Genomic DNA, 24,322 nt, shown 5'->3' on the forward strand with positions numbered 1-24,322 from the left:
AATATAGCAAAGTAGTTATATTTCGTCAATTTTAAAGTAAATTCCAAATCATTTTAAGTTATTCAGTAACACCTGTTTGCCTCCACCTTCCTTCATTTGAAGTTTTCACTTATTCACTCATTAATAATTCATCAGTCTTTGCTGTTTGTGGCATGAGTATGTACAAAAGGCACTGCGGCGTCCATTGCTGTGAGTAATATAGAGATGTCCAAAGGTGTGGGCTTTACTTGTGGAAACCACAGGACCATACCCAGAGCATCTGGAGGTGCCATATGCTGCTTAAGGGTGGCACATGGAGGGGAGGCTGGGCTGCACACAGGGTGGTCCTGAGGTGACCCTCTGGCCGCAGGAGAGGCTGGAAAGGTGCCAGCCGTGGGTGCCATGCACTTGTCTGAGACCAGGATGGGGAGACCACATTCCAGGTGCAGGGATAGGAGGAAAGTCCCAGGAGTGGGAAGGCCTGGGGGAAAAGGGGAGAAGGTCAGGGGGAAGCAAGTTGGCCAGATCAGCTGGAGCTTAGGATTCAGCCAGGACAGAGCCCTGAGCCCCAGGCCAGACTGCAGGGCTGTGCCCAGCACTGGATGCAGAGTTTGGATCTGATTCTGAGTATGTGGTGATGACTTGGGGAGGCTTGTGAGCAGGATGGTGACAACCAGGCAGGATTTTAGGAAGGTTTATCTGGTTTTGGCAGGTTCTCTGGATGTGACTGGAGTGTGAAGAGGCCAGTTCAGAGGCTCTGGAGGTTGTTCAGAAGTGGCAACAAAAGGGAATGGAAATGAGAGATGTTGCAAAGCAGAAACCAACTGACGTGGGGTGCGGGAGAACTTGAAGGCAGCAGTGGGAACTGGGAGCTGTTCCCGGCGTGGGGAGAAGGCTGACGTTGATGTTGCCTAAGGAGTTGTAGGTGATGACCAGCTTCCAGGTGGCCGATCTGGATAGGCAGCTGCTTGGGGCACAGCACAGCTGTGTCTGTCCCCTGCCGGTCCTTAGAAAGTGACACCTAACACTGTCCCAGTCCACACAGAGCCTTGTCCAGTAGTCAGGGTGAGGTGAGTAGAAGCAAGTAGAGGAGCTGGCAACAGGACTTGGGAGAGGCAGAGAGCACAGCAGGCAGCTGGGCCCAGACGTCAGCCGTGGGCAGTGTCCTGAAGCAGCACGTGCACCTGGGCAGCGCAGGCATTGGGAGTAAGAAGAGGGTGTTAGCTCGGATAACTGGGGCTCCTGAGCAGCCTTTGAGAGGACAGGTGCCTTGGGGCTGTGGGTTTCAAATAACATCATGGAGGAGGGAGCAGAGAGGCTTGAAAATAAATGGGGGTGGGGGGACACAAAGAAGCCAGGCCTGGCAGTGGCACAGGTGTCAGGGGTTTCATGAAGGAAGGACCCGGGGGTGTGCTGCTACATGGACACTGGAGCGAAGGTGCACCTTGAGGCAGCCCACAGTGAGGAATTCAAACGCAGGTGCCTGGGGTGGCTCCTGCAGGGCCTGAGCTCTCTGTTCCAGGGGCATCTTCATCTGAGGATTTGGGGTGTCCGCGCCCTCTCCTGGTTGAAGGTGTCAGAAGCCACGTTGGAGAGGCCACCACTCAGGTGCTAAAGTCAAAGCTCTAGATTTTGGTGCCTGCCACTTAGCTGCATGGCCGTGGGAGTTATTCACTCCTCTGCACTTTGGTTTTCTCATTAATCAAACCAGAATCCAGATACTCACCACCTACCTTGTTATGGGAACTAGACGGGGGCAGTGCAGATGGGGCACCGAGCACAGTGCCCAGCACACAGTGGGTGCTCAGGGGATGGCAGCTGCCATGATTTTAGGGACTGAATTCTTTGATACCACCCAAATATATGGTCTGGGGTGGTTGTAAGTAGAATTAGCAGAGAAGATGATACAGACTCAGGGTTGAATTAGGGTTTGAAGAAGGACTTAGGTCTGGAGCGTTACAGGTGGGAGGACCAGCAGAGAGTGCTCAGGAATCAGGAATGACAGGACCCACCTGGAGAGCCTGAGCGGTGGCTTCCAGGCAGCAAGAAAAGCTCGGGGCAGTATGAGTCCAGACCAGGGGCCTATCAGGCGCCTTCTATGCAGGGTCAAGTGGTAAAGAATTATCTCAGGCTTAGCAGGCTAGAAGATCTCTGTCATAGCCACTCAGCTCCATTGCTTTATGAGTAAACAAATGGGTGTGGCTGTGTTCCAATAAAACTTTATTTACAAAAACAGATGGTGGGCCAGTTTGGTATGTGGAGGCATGTTGACTCTGGACACCTTGAAAATCCCGTGTGGCAACAGATGTGAGCCAAGTGGTGACGTGGAATGCCCCATCGTTGAGGGATGGGGACGCAAGGGCAGCAAGGAGGTCCTGTGGGTCCGGGTGTGGCATGGGCCCGCCATGGCATCTGGGGCCTCAGCTGCAGGGTTGCAGTTGAAGGAAGGGGAAAGAAGCTCAGAGTGCATTCTGAGGGTCAAACTGGCCTGTAAGTGACAAACTGAGTTCACTTCACATGTACATGGAGGGACACAGGCTATCTTTGGAGCAGTGTCCATGCAAGCCTGCCTGGAGGGAGCTGCCACCCTCAGCTGCAGCCCCAAACCTCGCAGTTGCTCTCGTCCGTCGTTCCCAGTGTGGGCAGTGATGCGGCGCCACGGTAAGTTCTGTAGAGTGGACGCCACTCGCTGGCAAAGCCCAGCAGGGCAAAGAATAAGTGTCACCCAGTCTTTATCCAGAAAAATCCACCAGTGTACTTTTAGTGCAGTATTAACACATGGTGAAAAATGGAATTGCCTAGAGGGTTTTAATCTCTGATGGAGATTCTTGTACCTGTACCTGTCTGATGGTCTTGTAAGTCCGTGTTAACCAACCTGGGACCACAGGAAAGGGAGGACTGATGCAAATACAAACAGGTGGAGGATTTCCAGGCATCAGTGAGGTCTCGGAGACTTTTCCAAGATGTGTTTTCATTGCAATTAACATTTTTAAAGATGAATATCTCACTATTATAAAGGTCAGTGCCACTTCTGTAACATTAATTTGCAATTGAAAGGTATTTTCTTATAAGAAGTCCCCTTTTTCAAGTTTCTCAAACTGGAATTTTGTTGAGCATCTAAGAATCCTCTCCTTTCAAAAGATCCCCAAGTTACCCCGGTCTGAGCTAAGAAGGGTTCAGCATTGGCCGGAAGCATAACTCTAGCTCTCACAGGCGGTGGGCTGCCGCAGGGCTTGTGTGTCCAGGCAGCAGGTGAGGCTTCTCTTGGTCAGTGTGTCTATGCTCAGGGGGAGGCCTGGCTGGGGAAGCGGGTAGCAGTTTGGGACCAGAGCTTAAAAAAGAAGGAGAGACCGGCGCGGTGGCTCAGGCCTATAATCCCAGCACTTTGGGAGGCTGAGGCGGGTGGATCACATGGTCGGGAGTTCGAGACCAGCCTGACCAACATGGTGAAACCCCATCTTTACTAAAATACAAAAATTAGCAGGGTGTGGTGGCGCACGCCTGTAATCTCAGCTACTCAGGAGGCTGAGGCAGGAGAATCACTTGAACCCGAGAGGTGGAGGTTGCAGTGAGCCGACATCATGCCACGCACTGCAGCCTGGGTGACAGAGTGAGATTCCATCTAAAAAAAAAAAAAAAAAAAAAAAAAAAGTGAGACTCCGAAAGTGATGACAGTTCCCACAGTTCCCATGGGCAGGTGGCTCAGAATGAGGTGGCCTGAGGCCCACAGTCTGTCCTTGGGGACTGGATGGCCCCCATGTCCAGGCAGCAGGGAGAGAACGTGCTGGCTGGCAAGATGGGGTGGGGGACGCCCAGGGCATCAGGTGCCATGGAAATAAAGCTGATCGCCTTAGTTGAATAGCACCTTTGAGTTCCCAGAAGCTCTTCTCAGGGGGAGGCTCCCTGTCTTTCACCTCTGCTCTTCTGAGGTACCAGTTGAAGGGTTTGGGGGTGAAATCAAGGCATAGGGCTCCTGGCAACACTGCCCCTGGCTCTGGGGTTTGCATGCCGGGGCTGCTTCCTTGTCCTGGCTGTCAGAGAACACCTGGAAATAAATGCTGCATTGTTTTTGCCGGAAAATCCTGACACCACCTCGTGCCTTCCCCTGGGAGGGCTGAGACCTGGCCTAGGCATGGAGCTTACGGTCCACAGACCTGCCTGCCTGCAGCATGACAGCCTCCCAGAGGGCTGTATTGATTTTTGAAGAGGAGGAAAAAGGCATACAAAATTGGACTTGCCAGCCTACTTTGAGTAGAAATTGGTGCTTCCTAAAGGGAATCTTAATTGGCTGGCTTCGCAGCTAAAATGTTTTCTCCCCCTTCCCTTCTCAGAACTCTCCAGCCCCCCTGTTTGTTCTTGTGAGACTTTTCCCAGCCCCAGTTACTTTTCTTTCCTGCTTTGGAACATAATTGGATTCTTCGCAGGGTAGAGTTTTGCTTGGAAGACCTGAGGGTGTAGCTGAACCAAGTTTGAGCACCCTGGAAGGAAGACAGAAGATGCCGGGAGACCAGCCAGCTCGAAGGAGAAAGGGAGGGGGACAGCATCTGAACTCTGGCCTCCAGCATGATTTCATCCTTTAAACTGAAAACCCTGAGTTTCAGTGCCAGCGATGATACTTGTTGAAAAAGTACAAATGTTTTCTGCTTCTTGTAATCTACTTCTTGCAAGTGTTAGTACTCTGGAAAAAAGATTTATTTTAATAATGTGAGTTTTAGATTTTTTTCTGTAGTTAACATTGTTTTATTACTCTATATCCTTGCCAGAAAGCGTGTTTTAAGAGTTTCAATTCAAAATTAAATATGACCTCAGTGTTTTAAAATACAATTATATTAACTGTCCATTTAATAGTTGCTGAGGATTTTTTTGGCCACTGATGGATAGTCAAGATACTTGTCTGAGATTAAATGCAGTATTCTCAACTCTGCTAACCAGCTAACTTGTTCCAGCTGCAGCAATCAACAGGAAAAACAAGGGCTTTCTATGAAGTGAGCTGGAGAAAGTTGTTCCTGGATAAAATTGCAGTACTATCTTATAAGCTGTGCTTTTCTTTTAAACACTCCACTGTGTTTGATAATAGGGAACTATCTATTATTTATTTACAAACCAATTTACAAGACAGGTAATTTAGTGACAGAATTATTTATTAATGAGCCCAGTATACAAGTTAATGGGACTGAGCCCCGTGGAGGTCAATCCTCATATAATCCATGCCTTTTGGAAAGAAAAGCATTGTCTTCAGAACATTTAGTTATGATTGTTAAATTTAAATTACGATATACTCTCTTGCTAAGACAAAAAATAATTTTTTCTGAATTGCGTGATGACAGAGTTAGTCTGTAAGCTGTGTGGAGATAAATTGAGTCCATTAGGGGTAGGTACATCTTAACCCTGTTGGTACCAAAAGTATTATTTCTCATTGCATGGGCTCACAGGAGAAAGCAAGCCTGTTCCTTAATAGAGACGACAAATCAGAAACCGCTGCCTGCCTGGGAGATGGAACAGTCGTGCAGACGAGGAGCTCAGAGGGCGGGCGTGGCTTCCCAAGCTCTGGCACAGCCTGCAGGCCTTATCAGGTGCTCTGCTTCTGGGGTACTCGGCCCTTTGCACGTCCGGTGGATGGGGGAGGGGCGGGCTGTTCCATGTGAGAGCATGTGGGCTTGTCATGATTGACATGACCACAGGCTTCCATTTCCCAGGAGTGGCTTTGTCCTCGTGGTCTTACAGTATGTTTCTAGTAGATGAGAAGGCATGCCTACAGACAGGGCCTGCTGGTGTCTGCTGTGTGTCATGGGGGGAGGCAAGGTTTTCTTCACTGAGGCCTCTTCACTCCCCCTTTATTAATGACCCCCTGGCTCCTCCCCAAAGGCCCAGAAGCCTAGAGGAGAAATGAGGGTACAGCATAGATGCCTTAGTGTAACGAGTGCAGCTGCTGGAACTCAACAGACTATTTACAGTTACAGCGTGAAGGTGGTGCTTGAAGGATTTGCTGCTTCGTTTCATTTTTCTCGTTTCATCTCATCATGAAGTTGAGTGCCTTATATCGGGGGTGGGGAATGGAACAGACACAGGAGAGCCCACCGAGTTCTGTGTCTTCAAACCTGCAGCATTTCCAAGTTCTGACTGCAGAGTCCTCTCAAAGTAAGCAATATTGGAAGTGATGCCCATTTCCTGGGCTCTCACAAACTTTGTTATTCTGCAGTCTACTACAAAATCTGAAAAGGCAGAGAAATGTAGCTTTCACCATTTACAAAATCTTTGTGAGTTTTTCTTCTCCCTATGGAATGGTTTTCAGCAAATTATTGATTGGAAAAATGAAATCTGAAATGTAGGTGTTTTTTTCAGTGCACGTGCTACGGAGGAGCCTCAGCACCCTTGTGTCTTGTTTACCCATTCGCTCAGTGGGCAGGGATTGAGCACTGGGAATGGGCTGGGTAGGAGCCCAGGGCTGGAGGCAGAGTTGGGACCAGCCCCAGGATGGTGTGTGGCTGTTTGTCCCAGGGCTCACTGGAACAGCCCTCCTGGGCAGCCCTCTGTTGAACTTCTGTATGCAGCCCAGTCCGCACCTCACCTGTGTGTTTGTCAAGCCATTGAGTGCGGTGCAAGGCCTGAATCACTCCAGGCCTTGCTTCTGGAGGGTTGACAGTAGGGGACATGGCAGGCTGGGGGCATTCTGGGGCCCAGGTCTCCTGCCTGTGTGGAATACTGATGTGTGTTGTGTGGACAGCTCACTGATGTGTTTAAATGTACATCTGACCTTCCTTTAAGAGCAATTGGGCAGCTGTCTGGGAGCTTGAGACTCTATGATGTGGACACCTAGTATCTCTTTCTGGAAGCTTCTAGTGTATAATAGAAAGTAGGTTGGATACTCACATTCCCATTGTCTTTGAATAATGGGGCAGTGGGCCTGGATTGTCATCCTGTGGATTGGGGAAGAGATCGTACAGATCAGAGAAGTAACCTTAGAGTAAAAGAAAGTAAATCAAAATGCTATTCTATGTAGAATACATGCCATCGAGTGCAGAGCATGTGGGCGTGTGGACTTGTCATGATGAGGAGTGACCACTGGCTTCCGTTTCAAAGAGGAGAGCCGGAGTGCTTCATTTCCATGGAGATGCCCCAGACTAAGGTCTTTGGAGTCAGGCTTTCATTTCATTCCTGGGTCTGTCCCTTATGCGTTTGGTAAGTTGTTATTATATAACCTCAGGACCTCAGTTTCCTATTTTAGAAATAGAGATAATGGTACCTCCCCCAAGAGTCTTTGGGAGTAACAAATAGAACAGCTTGTAATGGAATGCCTGGCACACATTAGGCACTCAGTAAACAGCAGCTGTGCAGTGTTGTGTGAGAGCTTACATCGAGCTGTTTTCCTAGAGTGCGTTGCTCCTCAACCGTGTTCATGTACCCCTGCCCAAGGTGCCATATTGTGTAATGGAGATGTGACGTCGAGGCGCCATGTTGCCTGGGACTTCTGGAGTCAGCCGCCTGGCCTGTGGCTGACCTTGGCTGTGTTCCTGAGAGAGTGAGGATGTGAAATTGCATGACACAAAGTCAGTCATCTTGTGCCCGTCTCATCTACTCTCACTGATGGTTGGTTCAGTTCTTCTCTGCCCCTAAATTCTTACATCCCAGAGCAGGTTCTTGCTTGAGACGCAGGTACTTGTCTCAGGTTTCCTTGGAAAACTCCAGTGGCACCAAGCGGTCAGTAGCCTGTAGCGGCCACCTTCACTGTTGTCCTCTCTTGTGGACGTGGACATTGACTCTCCATGTCTGGCCTGTGCAGGAAAGAGTGAGTCCTCTCTTTCTCTCTCCAGAGCCTGCAGGGGCACCCACCCTCAGCCGGGCAGGGCAAGGCCAGGACGGAGACTTTGAGGGCATCCGAAGAGGAAACTGCAAGGTGTGCAGTTTGGCCCAGCAGAGAGAGATCAGAATGCAGAGGGTGCTCAGGGCAGGCGGTTGCTGCTCTGGGCTGTGTGTGTCATAGCGTTAGCATGACAGACACCGGCGGTTGACCAGATGCCCCATTTGAAGCCCATGTCCGGGCATGCAGTGTTGATCTCTGAGTATAGATCGATGTGGCTTCTTCTCTAGGGTTGGGGAAGAGAACTGTTGAATAATGCACAGTTGCCTAGCCTCAAATATCCTTTGAGAAATAGCTACTCTGTGCAAGTTTCAACAATTTGTTTAGACTAATGGAATGACTCTTTAAAAGTTTATATCTTTACAGATATACAAGCGCTTTATTTCTAAGAAACTAATTTAAGCTGGGAAAGAAGAATGTGCCCTCGTGTGTGTGTAAAACATTAGAAAGCAGCTCTGTTCACTGCTGCGGTGGTGGAAGGCACGTGCAACACAGACATAAGGCTATTTGAACTCTTTATTTGCCACATTTACAATATTAATAATAGCGTTTCTAGAAGTTGTCACATCAAGTAAAAGATCTTCATTCCAGGCTGTCTTTGGGGGCCAAATTGAGACTGGATGCATGCATTTAATAAATTGTAGTCTCACGTAGTCATTTTTGTAAATAATTAGTTTCAGTGAAAGAATAAGTTAGCATATTGTATGCATCTAATGTTGCAAATGTACATACAGCAAACTTTGCTATTAATCAACAGTCAAGCACCGCAAGTGGGGTCTCATACATAATGAATTGTGCTTAAGCCTCATGGGCTTCTTGATAGAAAAATAAAAGAAAACACAAGTGCAGTAAGCTTTTGAATAAAATTTAACTAGATTGCTCTGCATCCTGTAATTGTTTTGGAATCTTTAGGGACCTGATCATTCATCTATAGTTTTGGGGTGTTTTTATCTTCATCTGTCAAATAGTAGAGACTTTTAATGATATGTTAAAATGTTGATAAAATACAATTTTCCTTTTAATGATTTGAACATTTAGGAGGGGAAAGTAAATAGGCTTTTTAAGGCTTTCTGATCTGCCAAGTATACTATTTAGGTTGTCTTTTTAAAATATTTTCATTATTTCCTGTATTTTTAAGAATCAATTATTTTTAAAAAGAAAAATATATATAGTTCTTATGGGGAAGAGTTGAAAATTTACATAAAGTGTTCTCTGTATTTTTGGTGGGTGTTTTAAAATACTATAGTAAATACCTTTGTGGTTTTGTTTAGGATCTGACATTAATTTGAGCCCCAGATATTGAGGGCATAGGATGTCGGTTAAAAATCGGTATCCAGTTTTAGCAAGATACCTACGACCACCCAGAAAGTAACTTGGAACCTAACTTAATTTTAAATGGCCTCTTTCTCCTCTTCACATTATTAACATTGGTACGTGAACCCGTTGGTGGCCTATGATAGGATCATAAACATAGGATTCATTTTGGGATGGGGTTGAAGGCATAAAAGCAAGGAGTGAGATTTATGTCCATCTTTATTATGAACCACACAGTAAAAGTGCAGTAAAGATTTGCTGACCTGATAGCCAGAGCTCCTCACAGTCCTCCTGCAAGCACTCATGGAACACGGCCTTCTCCAGGAAGACCTCCTGTTTACTTCTGCACTAGGAATGGGCTGTGCTCATCACTTACTTCCCTGTCTTATATGATGTCCTTTTGTACAGAATGCGTCTTTAAAATAGGCCCTACAACTAAACACATAACAGTCAATCAGTAGACTCACCTGTGATAAGTGGGAGGCCCTCTTGTACCAGAAAGTTTAAAAAAAAAAAATACATTACTCATACCTGTCATTGTTTGTTACATTAACTTAAGCATATTTTTGATGTTTCGTGCGTGTTTATTCACTTTTTCCTTTCATAGTTGAACACATCTTGTTCTTGAGGTTGCATGAGAAATCAGTAGGGTAGCACATGAATCACTGAGGACAGCCCACGGTGTGTGGTCAGTGCCGTCGTCATCATCGTCATTAGCAACAGCAGCTCAAGACCAGCAAGGCCGCAGTTGTGTCTGTCATGAGCCCGTTGGCATGCCATTTGTTTTTTATCTTTGCCACAGTTGCACTGTTGAGATCCATGTTTCCTATTACTAACATCAGCACTTTTAATTTTCCCTGTTTCTACTCAGTTTCCTAAAATAACTATAGAATATTCAAATAATTGCATGCACTTTGTCAAACGTACATGGTCATAATGCCCAAACAGTTGCTGGCCACCAGGCAGAGCCACGGAGCAGTCACTGCCATGTTCCTTCGCAGCCTCCTCGGGGCCTCCATGAAACATCGGGGCCATTGGAAGGCAGAAGTGCTGTTTCTGATGTTGACCTGTGTGTTTGACATTCACCTTCTCTTCCTGCGCAGTCGGCTGGCAACTCCAGATGAAGGGACAGCCCCAAGTCAGTATTCTCACCACTAACCGCATGCGTTTCAGATCCTCAGTAAATGCTTGAATGAAATTAAGCCACTGCATTTGTCTGAAATATAGAATCAAAAGGTTTTATTCAGCCCCCTGTTTAAAATAAAATGATCTTTATTGAGAGCAGGTAGCATAGTTTATTTCTTTTCTTCAATCTTACCCCTGAAAGAAAACATCTGAGCTTTAGCAGGAAGTTATAATTAAATGCAGGACAAATCCATCAAACACAAGACACTCTGCTAGAGATCTTCTAAATGGGACATAATTGTGCATTTACCAGTGATATTTAGCAAGAGTCTCCATGCAGCGTGGATAATCTTTGGCTGAAGGCATGTTCCTACATGAGCCCCGGAGTCTGCTGCTCTGCTCTTCAGTCCCGAAGCCTCCCCCGGCCCTCCACACCAGGTTCTGGAAGCCAGAGCAGGTGGGGTGCTCACTAGCTGGGCTTGGAAAATGTTGCTCGTCACCTGAGCATCTAAAGTGCTGTATGTGGCGAGGCCACTAAAAGCTTTTCAGGTCCCCACCGGTTTCCATGCAGCCTCCTTCACAGCCTCATGGAAGCCTTGCGTCCAAGCTCGGCGCCTTGCCAGATTCCAGAGGAACTCAGAGGAGCACCTGTCTTTGGAACGAACTCTTTCCTTGGGTGGCCCTCCAGGGTGGCCAGGTAGCATTCCCAAAGCATAAGATGAAAACGTCGTCCATGGAGAGAGACAGAGGAGGTGTTCGTGTCACAGGAGAGGTCGAGGGTACACAGCACTCCCTGTCTGGAGTGTCCCACGGTCAGCCCGATGGTGCCTCAGATGTGAGTAACTTAGGAAGGACTCTTGGCTGATTTTCTTACATCAAATAGGATTCAAGCCAAGTACATCATCTGTTAATGTCTCTGGGGAGTAGAATTCATTCAGAAATGGGCATTTAGTGATTCTCTACTGCCAGTGGAATCTTAAGGCACCCAAAAATCTGAATACCCAAATCTCCCAGCTGGCTGGCCGAGTTTTAGAATGTTGAGCACTCTAAACTGGGAAGAGCCTGGAAGCCGTGGTACCAGGAACACTCACTCTTCCTGCTTTCTGCTTTCCTCGTGCCGACCTGGGCTGCGATCAAGACTCCTGGGGCACTTGCTTCCTCTACCCTTTGTGGCCAGGTGGGATTCCCACACCGTCAAAGGAAGCCCGTGTCCAACAGGGGCCATTTCCCTTAAATTTCTCTCATCACCCCCAGCTCTGCTGTGCCTCAGGTGGGCTGCTGCCACTCTTCCTTCATGTTCTTGATAATATCAGTGTCTTGAAAGGAAGCTTCATGCAGGTAGGGAGGATACTTTTCCCTGGAATAGCTCCTGTGCTCATATGAGTTTGTGCTGGAACATTCTAACCACCTTTCTGTGCCCTGGTTTGGGTTGAAGGGAAGGAGATTTAAATTACAATAAATCTGCAAGGCATTTCATCACTGGGACATTGTTTTTCCAAGCCGGGGAAGGGGAATGGGTTGGGGCAGCTTCCCACAGACGGCAACTCCGGGAGAATATCACCGGGGCCTTCCAGTCTGCCGCAGCCCCGGAAGCTTCTACCCAGGGCAGGTCAGTGTTGTCCGGTTTGATTTTAAGGAACCCCTGGCATTGCCAACAGTTGTGTTTTTCTTAAAGAAATCCTTGAGCCAGGCCCACATGGCTCTAGCTTTGCTGTGTTAAGGTGCCCGACGCCCTGTTGTCACATGTACACACGCCCAGCAAAGCTGGGCTGCTTCTTCACCCACCAGCCACCATCCTCTCGTGCCAAGTCAAAGAAAGTGAAAGGCACCAGTGTCATGATATTTGCCTCGGGATTATTCTGTGGGTGACACGTGATGTCCTGGGAGAGGCCTAGGGGAGGTGCGACTCTGATGGGCTCTGAGTGTTTCCCCACTGATGCTGGGAGAGGGTCTTGTCTCCTGCAGGGTTCAAGGGATGGGATAGGAAGGGGCTGAGGTGCCAGGCAAAAGTCTTGTCTCCTGCAGGGTTTGAGGGATGGGACAGGAAGGGGCTGAGGTACCAGGTGAGGGTCTTGTCTCCTGCACTGGCTCCTGCTGGCATCGTGAGCTGGCATCCGTGGCAGCACCCGGAGCTGCAGGATTTGGGCTTCCGAGCAAAGGTGCTCCCTTGGCAAGGATGGGGCGGACCACAGGGCTGGCATTTCAGTGGTGGGTGAGTTGCAGGGCCCCTGGGGAAGACTGGGACGTGGGATTTCCATGAGCGTGGGCTACGGAGCCCATAATTGTTGGTGTTTCAGGGTTCGCCAGCAGGGAAGCCTGAGGAACTCCCCCATGATAAGCACCGCCGTGAGAGAGGCCATCACCCCAGCTCTTCCAGGGCCGAGCGCAGCGGGGATGGAGGAGAAGGCAGGGCAGGAGGATAAATTTCATTTTACTGTAGAAATGGAAATTTGTGTCATGGCTTTAAAAATCTGGTTTTATGTGTGTGTTTAATGCCATTCATTTTAAATGTAGTATCATAAATCCTTGCTTCAGAATCAAAGCTGTTTAATTGCATTTCACCCATGAATAGTTATCTAACGCCAATAGAGAAAGAGTTAAAAAGGAGAACTACAGAGTAAATCAGAGGTTGAGATCTTTAACACAAGCATAAAAAATCAATTTAAGATGAATTTTACTACTATAAAAATTCTTCAAATATCCTTTTAAGAGTGGGAAATGCTAGGAAAGCCAGCTCACATTTCAATTCCCTCAGCAGCATGAGAGAAGGACGTCCACGTGGGCAGAGCCTTGGCGTGCCGGAGTGCACCCCGTTTTGCTCAGGGGTGCTGAGGAAGGAATCCTAACTCTGGAGTCTGAGCAGTTGCTGGGGGCACAGAACCTCCCAGCTCTCGTGGTAGAATGCCCCCTCTCCCACAGTGTACCCTCGCTTCCCTGAGAAACCCCATCTACGGGGTGTGATGGCCAGCGAGACCCCGCCAGTCCTGAAGACTAACCCTGACCTTGAGGTGCTTGCCTTGCCAACCAATCCCACATCCCATTCTTACCCGGGGACCGTGCAACTCACCCACCACTGAAATGGCAGCCTCTGTGCTCCGCCCCATCCTCGCCGGGGGAGCACCTTTGCTTCGGAGCCCAAATTCTGCAGCCCCAGGTGCCACCACGGACGCCAGCTCATGACGCCAGCAGAGGTAGTGCAGGAGACAAGACCCTCACGCGGCGCCTCAGCCCCTTCCTGTCCCATCCCTCGACCCCTGAAGGAGATGTCAGCTGAGCTCCTGCTGCAGGAGGTGCCAGGCCCAGGTGGCTTGATCAGGGGTTTCATTTCCTCAGTTGAAGGTCGGGGCACATGGGCCCCATCGCGCTGGCTCTTCCTGTCCGGGCAGTGGTGGTTGACAGCAGCCAGCTCTGCATCACTCGGGAGGGAGCTGGGGCTAACCTCGCTGCACGGTGCTTCCACCCCTCTGTTCTGCCGCCTTCCCCGGGGATCAGGACAGCAAAGTACATTACATATTTCTCCATCGTTCTTCTTAGATAGCATCAGTACACTGTTTATTCAGTTAGCAAAGAGCAGAGCAAGAATCGAATGATTGAAGATGTGTCTCTGAAATTGAATAATATTTAAGCCAAGCCGAAGTTCTCCTTTCCGTGGCCAGACCTCACTAACGGGGAAGGAAATTGGGTAGTGAGAAGACAGCACTTCCGTCCCCCAAGGAAACTCTGAGAGAGGCCACTTGGTTGCCTGCTCGGCAGGCCCATTCTCTGCCTGCAGAGTGAGCCCGGCCTCCCCCAGGGCCTCTTTGTGACGGGACCGACAAGGGTTTCCAGGCAGTGGCTTGGGCTGTGGAGACCTCAACCTGTGTATTAAGGGTACTGGGCTGAATGAGGGCACTGTCTGCGTGAGTTCCCTCGGGCAGGGATCTGGGTAAGGCGGCAGCTTGGAGAAGACCGGGGCATGTTCTGTCTGGCCGCAGTGTCCACGGGGTCCGCCAACTTTAGCCGGCTCTTCTGGGCTTGGTTCTCAGGCCCGACTGCCGGTCTCAGTTGTCCGTGGCTGTCGGTCATCCTAGTGAGCTGCTTTCTTTTTCCCTTCATTCTCTGGCTCCTTCCTTAAAACCGTCAGGATTTGTGTGCTTGGAAACCTCTGACCACCCTCCTGCTCCACCGTGAAAAACAGTATATGGGGGCCTCTGTGTGCATCTCACCCAAAAAGGTCCATTTTTAGAAAGACCCGAGGATCTCGGCAGAGACTTTTACACCCACAAAACGCTCCAGTCCGGAGACCCAGCCTCCAGCACAGGACAGCGTGTGAGCCTGGCCCGAGGTCTTCCATCGCCGCCCCTGCTGTCGGATGACATGCACATTTCTGCACCTGCAGGACCTCAAAGCGAAGTAACCCTGGACACACCCTTCACTGGGTCTCTTTCCCCGACATCTCGCCCAGCAATGGAAGGCAAGCACGGCTCCACACAAAAGTAACAACACGGGTGCGGTTCTGTGCCTCTCCTTAGCTTCTCCCTGCCGCCCCCACGGGCTTGGCCATGGTGTCACCACGCACTGTAGATGTCGCAGACACAGGCCCATGGCCGTGTGTGCCCCTGAGCATGTCTGCTGTCTTCTGGGGAAATGGAAACGCCATCACAGCCATTTACTCAGGCAGAAGCTCCGGAACCTTAGATCCCAGCTTCGCCGTTTTTAATCGTCTCTTGTTAAAATGTGAGTATCCCAGATGGAATGCAAAAGAGGTCCTGCTGCTGAGGCCCTGGTTTCTTTTCTGAATGGAAGTGCCAGGGTATTTCCACCCACAGTACACTTTAAGCCAAAGTAATTTGTATCATCTTTAACACCAACCCAATACACGAAAGGCTGTGTTTGTTTAACTAGACGTGTAAGCTATAGTTATCTTTATTTCCGCTTTAATTGCATAAGAGAGTAAACCTTTTTAACTATAAGGAAGGTGTTCGGCTTCCTTTTATCTCTTGCCTCATTATGTACTTTTGACTTTATTCAGATTTGTACAAGCTTGGTTTTTACTTCACAGGAAAAGCGAGAACTAATCGCTCCAGAGATCATCTGAGCTCTTCGTGTGAAGGCGTTTTAAGAAGTTGTGACTACATCTTTTCTAAAACAGCCTCCAATTCTGTGATACAAAGTGAAATGCCAGTTGTTTGCAGCTCCGGGGCTGTGGTCCTCCTGGACACCAGTGGTAGCAACAGGCCCCATCCACACAGGGCCGGGCAGACAGGCCGAATCTGCACAGGGCTGGGGTTGGAGCTGAGAGTCATCCCTGACCCCAGCTTCGTGGTGCTCCTCCAGCTCTTCCCTGCACCATTGCCACGTTCTTACTGCTGCAGCCCTGCTTCGGGGCAGCTGCGGTGCTTTCTGCCTCTGGCCAGGAGCCCCCAGCCCCCACCAGTCACACTGTGGGCCCCACTCATAGGACACAGTGCCCTTCCCGCCCTGACACGCACGGCCCTTGCCTACCTTTCTGTGAGTCTCAGTCCCCGAGGCCTCCACTCTGCGTCTATGTTCACACTGTCTGTCCTACACCCGGGATGGCTCTGTTGCCTCCTCTCCATGGACCGGCCATGCATCCCTTGTGTGGACAGAGTTGGGATGGTGCTCCTGGCTGCATCGGCTGCCTGTGCTGGGCCACATGTCCAGGCAAGTGAAGCCTTCATTGGGATCCTCCCAGAGCAGCATGGGTGTGTCGAGGAGAAACATTCTGTAGATCTCAGCGCACGCCCCCCGAAGCAGCCCAGGAAGGAAGTGTGAAGGGCCCGCAGGAGCTGTGCGTCCACAGCATCCACAGTGCAGTGACGTTTCCCACCTTTTCACAGAAGCCTGAGGAGCAGCACTGTCTGCAAAAGGAAACTGGAAAACTTCGTGCTCCAAGCCTGGGAAGTCCCGGGGAAGCATACCGTTTGTCTGGGGCCTCGAGAGGCAGGGAAGGAAGGAAGGGAGTCACCTGAAGAAATCAGACCCAGGGCCAGGGCTTCCCATGGGGGTCCACAGCACTTGAAATCACAACGGGCTGTGTCATGCACTCCACAGCCCCGGGTGGCAGCGGGAGACTTCCCCTTCGGGGCCATGTCCTCAGTCCGTGGAACACAGCCCCAGAAAATCCACCCCTGCTGGAGGTGGGGAAACCTTTCCATGAGGGGCCACCAGGTCGAAGCTGCAGAAGAATGAACACCCCAAACAGAAGCAGCCACGAAACAGTCTGAAGCGACTCCTGGAGGTACAGGTTCACACTGCAGGAGATCAAAGGGAGGAGAGTGGCCGGAAAGAACCAAGAGGGCCACGCGATAGCTCACGCCTTTAATCCCAGCAGTTTGGGAGGCCCAGGTGGGCGGATCGATCACCTGAGGTTGGGAGTTCGAGACCAGCCTGGCCAACGTGATGAAGTCAACATGGAGAAACCCCGTCTCTACTAAAAATACAAAAAGTTAGCTGGCCGTGGTGGCAGGCGCCTGTAATCCCAGCTACTAGGGAAGCTGAGGCAGAAGAATCACTTGAACCCGGGATGTGGAGGTTGCAGTGAGCCAAGATCGAGCCATTGCACTCCAGCGTTGGCAACAAGAGCAAAACTCCGTCTCAAAACGAACAAATAAACAAACACCAGGAAGGTTTGAGAAAGAACCAAGTAGACACAGGCACACGAGGCACAGGGCTGCCCCTGAGAGGACAGACTCGCCGATGAAGGAAACAGAGTTTTTCCTTCATTTTCTAGAGCGTGGGAATCGGGACTGAAAGTAAACCCTGAGGAATCCCCTGAACACAGCACACAGCCACGGAGGCAGGACGCGTGGATGTGGCATTGCATTGTTGGACTCGGGGTGGGGTGGGCTGTGTGGTGCAGTCTAATGACTGTGTCGATATTTCTGGAAACTGTTTTCAATAGTGAGTGCTTGATGATTTAGGTGCAGCCGTGCCATCTGTAAGTCTTACACAGGGACACTGTCACTTGGGTTGCCTTGCGCTGTGATGCAGACTCTCAGAGCGCACATCCTGAGAGGCCTGAAGGTGGAGAGTGGGTGCGGGGCCTCGGTGCATCCTTGCCTCACCGGTCCCCCTTTCTGCAGCACAGCTAGTTGAGATGCACGTGCCCGTGAAGTAGCCACAGGTGTTTGCCCGTTTAGCTGCAGTAGGTGTTTGCTTTTCCGATGTGTGGAGGCAGGGCTCAGAGGTTTACTAAGCCCCTGTTCTCACTTTTGCAGTGCCATGGAGGTCCCAGCCCCTGCTGCGGTTCTCGGAGGTCCGGAGCCCCTGATGCAGTGCGCAGCCTGGCTGAAGGCCTATTTCCACCAGCCCGAGGCTATCGAAGAGTTCCCCGTGCCGGCTCTTCACCATCCCGTTTTCCAGCAAGGTCGGTAACTAAGCCATCTGCGGTGTTTCCTTTGGGAGCTTGACTTATTAGCGATCGCTGACATCACAGTTCATTTTATTGAGTATACCAACTTGGTATTTTTACATCAGCTAAACAGAGACAGCGTTTGGCCGAGCTGGAGGGACAGGGGTTTGCCGCCTCCACCCACTCCAACGCTTGTGTTAGTTTTGGCACAGGGTCGCATAATTCTTGGCAAAGGCAATAAAAATGATGCATGCAGATCGACTCTTGACTCTCGCTGGCTGAAAGGTTTAAATAGGAACACATCTGAATGGCAGTAAATTTTTCAATAAGCTTATTGTGAACTTCAACTATCTGCTTGCCAACAGCACAGAAAATGAGACTTGTGCGTGGACATTTAGCCATTTCCATACACTCTGTTGGTGACACTTACATCATAGCAGGTAGCAGCATTGGAGCTTCTCAGATAATTTTACATTTAATTTCTCAGACGTACCAGAGTTAGATACATTCTTTCTTAAGAGATAGCTTGAGAACTTACCTGTATGTAGCCTGCTTAAGGCTTGTGATAACCTAAAACATTTCCCAGACATTTCTTTTAAAGCTTGTGTTTGGCTCTGCTCAATACAGAAATTAATTACAGCAACTAAAATCATTCCAGACACATGCCAGAAATTTATTTTGCATAGTGAGTTTTTCATAATCATTTTTGTGTATAAATGAACGTATATTCATATATGATGTATATATGGAATTGTACACTTATATATCCTTAAAGGGAAAAATTACCTTGAGATTTTAGATGTGGTGAATTTAAAGCAATTTTGAATTTCAGATCGGATTTGCTGGGTAAGCTTAATAGAATTCTAATTGCTGCGGTGCTTCTCGGCACAAAACAAACTTGAAAATGGGGAGAAGTTTTCAGGGGAAGCAGGTAAAGAAACCCCTGAAGGTTGGGCTAATGCCTGAGTTCGCTAACCAAGTCAGACAGGCGAACAGATGAAGTCATGAGCACGTTCGTTGCATAATGAGCTGAAGCTGTGCAGCTATAATGAACCAGGCACCTTGCTGTCCTCTGAATCATATAGAACTGTCTCCAGAAGGGTTCAGTGGGGATCTCTAGGATGGGCGGGTAGGAAGCTAGAGTGGGTGGGCCTTTACATGGAACCACAAACGTCCAAGAAACCTCTCATCATCTGTGCCCACCAACGGGCCGCTGCCAGGACAAAGGCACTACCAAAGCCTCCTGGGCTGCCGCCAGCTAGGGGCCCACCTCTCCCCAGCGCCACAAGCCGGTGAGTCAATTAGACGGTGTCGGGGAACTTGCTTACTGTGCACCTGATGGGCCGGGCACAGGGCAGGATGTTGCTGAATGGCCCAAGGAAGTCAGAGATTGGTTTTGTTTATTAAAGTTGAGGCTTGGGGATCTTAGAGTGGTGAACTCTTCCCTATACGATCTCTGTTTGGGGGTTCGCCTGCCAGGAGGAGCAAGGCTGAAGAGCTGCCCAGCAGGCTTTTCTTCTCCTTAAGCCTGTCAAATATGTCAGCTGAAATGTAAGGTCTCAGGACAGAAAAGTTCTCTTATAAAACCAGGGCAGGAGATATCTGCATAATCGTATGGAGGCTGGGAGAACAAGCCTGCAAACCCCTGAAGTTTACCTAAGGTTTGTTGTGCAACTTCATGAAAAACTTAGAGGCAAAAGTTCCACGAAAATCGTTAGTTTTCTCCAAGTCACGTGGTGGCCCTGGCCATGGAGCTGGACCCTGCTGGCCTGGTCTCACCAGAGTCCAGAGAGTCATGTGCTCTCAGGCAGGCCAGGAAGAACCGGAGGAGGAGGCCTCTGCAGCTGCTGACAGGAACTCCAGGGCAGGGGTGGCCAGCAAGGAAGGTGGCACTAGAAATAATCAGACACTCTCCAAACCCCCCCTGCAAGCACTGAACCCCCGCTGAGCCTTTTCCCCATCACTTCTGCCCATGGCAGTGTGTGCTGCTCCTAGAGCCGAGGCCAGGCGGGCCCTGGGGCTCCTCAGTCGAGTCCCTAGTGTTTAAGCAGAGTTGGGATTGGCCACACCTGCCGCTGCCTCCCTGGCTTTCGGCCCACGCCAGGCCAGGCTGCTTCCTGGGCTGGCAGGTCCTGATAGGTCTTGGTGACCAGGAAGACCTCAGAGTAGCCGCCAGGATACTGGTAAAGGCTGTCTGGCTCCCCCATGGCCCTGCCTCTCTTGGAAAGCCCTACAGTGCGGGCGGATACCTCTAGCTGGGACGAGGTCCACTCCAGCAAAGTTTTGGGGTGGGAGTGCGACAGCCTCTCACATCCTTCTCTCTTGGTGTTCTAGGAACTCTCAGGCTGGCTGCAGACCCAGGGTGCTGAGCTCAGGGCCTTCTCTCGAGGGTGGGGGCTGGAGTCCCCTGAGCCAGGCCTGCCTGCGGATGGTTAGTGGTTGCTGTGGGGGCTGGGATTCTCCACCACAGCATGTGCAAGCCAGGTTTTTAACATTTAGCTCAATCGTTTACTCCTGGGCAGGGGCCAGGTGTATGGATTTTACTGTTTGAAGAAGGGGAGGTGGATGGTGGATGATTGCTAACAGGGAGTTAATTGGTTCTCCCAGATGTGGATACGCCCCTCTCTGTCTGGCGTGAGTTTGGTTTGCTCTCTGTCCAGGTTGTATCTTGTAACATCAGTGAAATCAACTGTGAGGGGGGTAGGTCTTTTAGAGGAAAAGTCTTTTGACATCTCAGAGCCGCCTGGAAGCTGTGGAGTAACAGAAATCAACCTGCTTTGCAGACTGAGAGGAGCGGGTCCATTGTAATATGGAATGAACGTTTCCTTGACCAATTCTCTTTTCTGTTCATTTTAATTTTTGTATATGCTTAACATACTTTTGCATATCATTTTTCACCATAGTCTCACTTCTGAGATTGAGACCAGGTTTATCTATTTCAACCTGGTTTATCTATATCAACATTTTTTAAAATGTGATTGTATTTGAGCTCATCCTTGAGTTCCAGCACACTGACCGTTTCTTTCTGAAGGTCTGGCTGGCAAAACTGACTGCACAGTACCAAGCCCTCATCCCTTCCTCAGGCCTGTCCTGCTGCTGAAAGACCCTCTCTCCTGCACACCACCTCTTCACAGTACCACCTCGCCTTCCAGGATTCCTCTCTGGAATGAACAAGCTGTTTGTGATTTGCTTTTTAAGGCTAACCACAGAAATATGCATTATGTTGAACCATATGAAATTGCTATTTTTTAGGTTAAAACTTACCAAATACTAGAAATTTCAGATGGTTCAACTTCTTATCTTGGGGAATTTCCAAAGACAGGTTAGTAACTAGGTAGCTGTTGGAGTATTTCTGCCAAGGGACAGTGAAGCTGCCTTTCCCAACCAGGTGTCTGGAGGTCCCCGGGCTGCCTCATTGTGAGGCCGGGACAGGTGGGATTTCCCAGTGGGAGGGCGCTGAGGCTCTGGAAGGAAGCCTCATTGTTCTGCTGAAGGGATTAAGAAGAAAGCTGAGCTGTCCAGTGAAGCATATTCTAATTTCTCGTTCAAGTGTTGTTTTAGTCAGGTCATTTCCTAAAATAAAATCAGTCAAAGTTTTCTTGGTTTTGGGTTTTTTGGCTTTTTTGGTTTGCTATTCTGGTTTCTTTAAAGTGTCAACAAAATCCATTTTCTAGCTACTGTGTGACCGAGGCCTAGCATCTTGTCATACAGCGTAGCTTTTTAGGGAGGTAATTTTTTCCCATAAGCCTCTTGCAAGGGTCAGCTTTGTATTTATTTCTAATTCATTTTTCCTCAGGAAATACTTATTTAATGAAGCCATTATTTTTGAAATGCATTTTTACTTTTTTCTTTTATAATGAAATGTCATTTAAACTTTTCTCTGAATACTCCCTGATTTCTTAGTGTTTATTTATGAAAATGTTTAGCTTCTTTATATAATGTGCCTCCTGGAGAAGCTGTAGAGGTCAGCGGCCAATGCAGCTACAAGAAATCCTTTCTACCCTAGTTTGCCAAAAGCGGCTTTTTACAATGAGTTCAAGAAAAGCAGACCTATGGAAAGCGAGGATGGACTTTCAGATGCAGAACCCATCTGGGCACGTCCTCAGGTCCCTGAGCCCTCCCACCCATGGAGACCCTGCCAGCAGGTGTGGCTGACCCCAGGCTGCTGAGGGAGGTCCTGCCAAGGCGGGACCAGGCCTTGGGGCTGCCCATGCGAGACTGTGGGGAGCCTAGCTGGGACCCCAGCATTCTCACAGTTGAAGGCGTTCAACGGACGAGTTCTGAGTTTTCTTTGTAAAGTGACTGCAATGTTCCCTTTTAAATGAAATATTTAACACTTTACTAATTCCTTCGTCACAGCTATTGGCTTATAGCTATAAATCCAGTTGCGTGACAGTAGTAAAATCTCCATTTTTTAACACCTGCTGGTAGAAGTAAGTTTTTGTCACTTCTATTACAGAGCCTCAGAAAGGATTCATATTTTTGTATTTTTGTGTCTCCATCGAATTCCTCGTTTCAAAAGGGCCTCTAACAAAAGCCCTGCCCCAGAGTTAAGGGAAAGGGCCTTCAGGGTGAATTCATTAAGGTTCCCACCGTGTCCTGGAAGATGGGCCCTCTTTGCTGGTGCTTCCAGTGGGGACCGCGTGGGTCCTGGAAGGCGCATGTCCTGGGAGAGGATGACGAGGGAGGAGAGGAGAAGAGAGCGGCATCGTTACTTGGGTCCTCACCGGAGCCAGCCCTTTAAGATTAGAAATCCTTCTTGAAGAGCCAAGCAAAGGCTCATCCAGCCCCCCACAACCCCATCCTGCTGCCTACTCACATCCAGGAAAGAGCCCACCCCTGATGGGTGCCCAAGTAGGCGGCCTCCCCTGGAAAGAGGCACTTCAGCCCTCCTCACCCAAAGGTCCTAGGGCCCGTTTAGGTGTTCTTAAAATGTGCCTTGTAAGTCGTAATCCAGCCTGAGTTTTTCTACAGAGGCGCTGCACCGAGAGGGGATGTTTTTCTCGTAGCTTCCACATAGATCACGGCAGCACGCAGGCTTTGTCCTTTCAGCACTTTGTACCGATATTTTCCCTGAACTTAAAAAAAAATTACCAATTGAAAGAGAAGAGAATAGCTAAAATAGGAGATGCATTTGCAGCCATCTCTGGGCGGCCACCGCTGTTCCCCTTGCTTTTAAACGAGGGCTCATAAATATTGTTGACCTTGCTGAGATATTACCTGGTGGAGCTGGAAGATTTGTAAACCTTCTTCCGGTGCCCGTTTATTGATTAGGACAAGCTAACAACACTGCACTTAAGTAGAAAAAACAGCCGGTGAAAATGTAATTCTTTCAGCCTTAGAGCTGCTGTTCTCCTTTTCTGGAGAGCAAATGTGGAAATCAAGATCTGTGGCCTTCTGGAACCTTCACCAGAAAAGGTGAAAAGAAGAAGAACCCATCCACAGCTGAGAGTGGATGGCAGGCTCACGGATTTCCAGGTGGCCAGTAGGATTGTCCGATGTCTGGAATGAGTACCAGGGGCTGCCACCAGGAACACTTGTCATTTCTACCACGGAGAGGAAAGCCCAGTACATTTCTGTGGTTCAGAAACTTGACACAAAGAGAAAAGCTAGAATGTTTAAAAGCAAAAATAGGGCAGGGACCAATGAAAGTGCAGGGTGTGTGTGAAACAAGGGTAGAGTGAGCGCTGGCGGGGATGGAGGTGGTGAGGGGTCTTATACCAGCCCTGCCCCCAAGAACCCATCCCCTGTGGGTCCAGAAGACCAGATCCCCGCCGATGTCCTCCCCTTTCAGAGCGGTCTGGAGGAGCATGCCACTAGTTCCCAGGGTCTCATCTGCCGGCACACAGCCTGACTTTCATGGGAAGTCTGCATTGATGCTGTTCCCTTCCCAGTGAGTGGGCTCCGGTCACCCGTCCTGGCTCATTTGAATACCTTCATCACCTCCAGCCCCTCAGCAGAACAAGAATGTCAGATAACCCAGAATGCTGTTGAGAGCTGCTCCAGGTTGGGGGCTCACAGCCCCAGCATCTAAAAGCCTCATTTCAGCAGGGCATGCCCGCAGAGCCCCTAGGCGCCCCGAGCTCTCCTGGTTTGCCCGGGCTCTGCCTGCACGGGCTGGCCCCGTGGACTGCCTGGCCAGGCCAACCCAGTAACAGTGAAGCACATCACTCTCAGCTCCTGAGCTTGGCTGACCAGCTATACTCTGGCATATTGGTGAATTTCATTAGCCAGAGAACCTGAGGTTCAGATTGTGTCTTAGTTCATTGTTTCATATTTGATTATGGAGTTTCCTACCTAGCAATTGTCATGAGTACTTTCTTGCTGTTTATACTATGAACAACATCTTGGGCTAGGAGAGTTTTTAAAGTTTCAACGATGATTCATTCAAGCACTTCCCTTTTTCAAGTTACTCATATCTCAGTTCATTCAATGGGGTTGGGGGAGTATATATCAGAATCCTCTAGAAATTTCATTTATAATATTCTACCTACAAATTTTTATACTTCTTTCCCCTCCTGAAGATACACTAAAACCTTAGCATGGGCACACACACACACATACCCTGTTTCTGAGAATTATTGTTCTAAAGGAATTTATCAAGATGGATGTAGCTCTTATGAATGCTTTTGCTGTGTGTTTTACCCACTACTAAGCCTAACGTTCCTAATTTAATAGCTATTTTTGTTTGA

General features: G+C 49.2%; 1 protein-coding gene across 2 annotated transcripts in view; it reads left to right on the forward strand.

Annotated features, from left to right (window-relative positions):
- Window positions 1-24,322, forward strand: part of MGMT (O-6-methylguanine-DNA methyltransferase) — a 301,054-nt gene that overhangs the window by 230,178 nt on the left and 46,554 nt on the right. For both annotated transcript variants that reach the window (XM_002821283.6, XM_054523062.2), the window contains one exon: window positions 17,497-17,645. In XM_002821283.6, the coding sequence (XP_002821329.4) occupies window positions 17,497-17,645 (149 nt within the window). The remainder of the gene's footprint in view (window positions 1-17,496; window positions 17,646-24,322) is intronic.

Source organism: Pongo abelii, chromosome 8 (genome assembly GCF_028885655.2).
Source record: "Pongo abelii isolate AG06213 chromosome 8, NHGRI_mPonAbe1-v2.0_pri, whole genome shotgun sequence".
Lineage (NCBI taxonomy): Eukaryota > Metazoa > Chordata > Mammalia > Primates > Hominidae > Pongo > Pongo abelii.